Below are 3,520 nucleotides of genomic sequence, written 5' to 3' on the forward strand. Positions count from 1 at the left end.
TCAGAAAAACTTTTAGGTAATTGATTAATTGTTAGAAAAAGAATATTAAAAATTGATCTTAAATACAAACTACTTGATTCTTGTCCTCTTTGCTGACAACAATTCATCTGATCATACGTTGTAATTTATTTGTCGCTAGTTGTATGGTGTTTACAGATTGCTTTCCTTAAAGTAGTTTATTATTAATTTTTAATATTCTTTATCTCTTCTTCGTACCTTATCCATTAGCTAAAAAGTACACTGGAATGTTAGGAAGTATATAAAAATATTAAAAGTTCAAAAAAATCGTGAACTGATCAAAAATCAACGCATTAAAGAGAACTATGACTATAGCAATACTTCGAGAAGTTAAATTATATTTCAAATAGTTACAATTCTTCAAAAAACACTTTTTAGAATTTATTTAAAAGATAAAAATCCAGAAAAAAACTTTACATTTTTAAAGTGAGTAAAAATTAGAAGATAACTGCTTATTTTAAAAGAAAATAGAGAAAACATAAAGTAATTAAAAAATAACACATTAACCAAAACTATAGCTATAGCAATGTTTCCAGAAGACAATCTGTTATTTATTGGCAATATGGTTTATTCAAAGTATAAATCCACTTAATAAATCCTTAACTGCAACATGTAAAAATAGCTTATTATAAAAATAGCTTATTATATATTAATGGTTTTAAATCTATTATTTTTGCCAAAAACACAAATCTAATAAGCTCAAAGTTTCAATCATATCGATCGCCTCGTGGATATCGTTTCGTTAGCTGCAGTTCTTCGAAGCGTTGCCCTCTGGTATCTTGCAAGGGTATCGGCATCTGTCCAACGCAATCGTGAGTCTCACGACGACAGCCCGGACGTTCACGATGTCGCACCAATCGAATTAAGTCAGGATCAAAACGTGGTGAGAGTAGTCGATATCCAGGAATCTAGAATTTGTAGTTTTGAACTGAGAATATCCACCAAGTTGGCGCAGGCTATTCCATATGAACAAGCTGCACCCTCCTTTAAAAATTGAATGGATTTTCATGAAAAATAAGTTTTTTCTTGTAATACTTTGATTACCATCACTTATTTTGTCGCTTCAATTTTTTTTTCAATTTCAAATAGAAATCTAAACTTTAAACTTTTATCGCGAATATCAAAATTCACTCTTTGTTCCACATCGTCAATGAATGGTCTCATGGCCCGCGATTCAATCCAGTGCTTATATTCCGCATGGAAGCCTTGTGGTTCGCCTGCATAATCGTGCAGAAACTTCTGCACTACTCGATGTACAAATATATATTGCATTGGTGTTTCGATACAAAATGGTCTCTGAGAGCGTAGTAATTGCACTGCCTTCTGCACGCAGTGCTGCAACAATAACTCGTCATTTTTTTTTTTGACTTAATAGTGGTCTTATCAATAATAGGACCAAAATTACTTACTCATAAGTGCCATTAAATTCAAGCCAAATTCTCAAGTAAATGAGCAGCCGGTGGTTGGCTAACCTTGTAAGTCGGTCCTTTGAGCAGGCAGGCGATGCAGATTTCAACAGCAACCAGTGTAGCCGATCGACTTATTCCCAGATGACAATGTATGATTGTTGGATAAGAACAGTTGCGAGCAAGTCGTAAGAGTTGCAAAGGTAGCATTACGTTGTCTGAATTATTCATATCACCTTGCCAATGTTCAACATGTAACTGTAAGGATTCAAATATACACGAAATTAAGGAAGCAAAAGAAATGAAAGGTCAATCTGAAGTAGCCGGAAGAACCTTCATTTATAGTGAATATTACATAATACCTTCTCAACCAAAGTCTTCAGGAATTTTAAATTTAATAAAATACTAATATTATATCAGTTGAGGACAGACTAAATGCAAACTTCGTCGCGTTCAGGTCCAACCACAATCAAATATGTAACACGAAACAATGGCAAGCGAAATTCGTCAACGGCCGAATTCATAATTGTCAATCCATAATAAGTTATTTGATCTCCAGTTTTTCTGTAAAAAACAATTTTATTCTCGCTCAGCAGATAATAAGAAAGATTCACTTCCTTTTATTCAGAACAATCCAATAAAATATAAATCTCATGGAAAATTATCATATAGAACTGCTGAATACTGTCATATATGAGTAAAGAGAAAGTTTAAATCCTGAAAACATAACAGTTACTAATATTGAATCACTTTCTACTTCATAAGATTTGTAATATGAATAAGCGCAAAAACACGGCATAAAATTGCTAGCCTCGGCCAATACTGAGCACATCTGTCATCTTCTTTTCGACTTATGAGCATGAAGATATAAGGTGACCTTTCTTGCCAAACCATGCGCCAGAAATCGCCAATTGTATTTTTCATAGGTGCCTGATGGAAGTATGAAACTTGTATTTTTCAAACTTCATACTCTTCTCCACTAGATGTATTCTTGGCAGATTGAATTATACTAACTACAGAGTCAGATAGATGAAATAAAACAAACTTATACCTGCGTAATGATAAATTTATTAAATAGCGGTGCACCTTGAATATAATTCGCATGAATGAAATCATTGTTTGCAGTACTTGGATAGGTCAGTACTACACGAGTTGAATCGCGACATTTGATTCCTATGGTGACATTTCAAGTATCTAACGTTATTCACAAGTAAATTTCAAATGAAAACACTGTGAAAACAAAGAGTTGACTCGATTTATTTTTCTATTCAAAAATCTCCTAGCATCCTTTTTCAACTTTTAATCAAATTTTTTACTTTTATTGCGACACAAATCAAGATGTTCATCGAATGCATGATGGGTAAAAGCAATGTGATTCACTTGATTATCCAGAATTTCAAACCGGCGTTCCATGCCACCAATCATACTTCGAATAAAAACCTGTTTTCGACTTGCAATCAGTGCTTCCCACATCACAATATTATTGTAAACTAAATAACTATCTTCATCCACTAAGCCGTGATATCTTCTAACAGTTGCTAACAGAAAAATCTAATTCTTCCATTTCTCCAAAAAATCTAATTCCTTTTTCTCAAAATAGTACATGAAAATTACATCGATCTTGAAGCCGAACTCGATCTAAATCATTCTGTACATTTTGAATGAATTCATTCATACGCTTTGTGATTCCCATTCCGTCCCAATCTTTTATGAAAAATTCTTCTAAATTACTATTCCTATAATTTAGCTCATCATTCTCCAGCCATTTACTCAGTTCCTGCAAATATTATCTGAGTAATAATTTTTGTTTAAAAAAACTTTTTTTCCAAACTTTTTGGAAGAAAGATTCGGTACTGCAATTCGGATTACCGGCATTCGCGTAAGTCGTTGATAGAGAATGAAAGAGCGCGCATCCTCGAGATCCACTTTCTCGTTTCTTGCAAAAAAATCGCTACTGATGCCAGTCTGAAAGAGACCTATATCGCTACACTAAATTAATTAGCCTGGATCATAGATAAACTAAGGCGCAATAGGTCAACCACCTGTCGTTTTTTTTAACAAATTACATAATGCACCAAAATATTGAAATAATGTAG

General features: G+C 33.2%; 1 protein-coding gene across 1 annotated transcript; it reads right to left on the reverse strand.

Moving 5' to 3' along the window:
* Positions 1-725: 725 nt before the first annotated feature.
* On the reverse strand, positions 726-3,299 carry Bm5895 (Uncharacterized protein; the record flags this gene model as incomplete). Its single annotated transcript, XM_043075155.1, has 9 exons — positions 726-926; positions 1,150-1,353; positions 1,491-1,682; positions 1,868-1,988; positions 2,236-2,354; positions 2,476-2,597; positions 2,741-2,914; positions 3,039-3,201; positions 3,294-3,299. The coding sequence occupies 9 exons, from the start codon at positions 3,297-3,299 to the stop codon at positions 726-728; spliced, it is 1,302 nt and encodes a 433-aa protein (XP_042931089.1).
* Between the last annotated feature and the right edge of the window lie 221 nt (positions 3,300-3,520).

The sequence above is a fragment of the Brugia malayi genome (genome assembly GCF_000002995.4).
Source record: "Brugia malayi strain FR3 genome assembly, contig: Bm_v4_ChrX_scaffold_001, whole genome shotgun sequence".
Classification (NCBI taxonomy): Eukaryota; Metazoa; Nematoda; class Chromadorea; order Rhabditida; family Onchocercidae; genus Brugia; species Brugia malayi.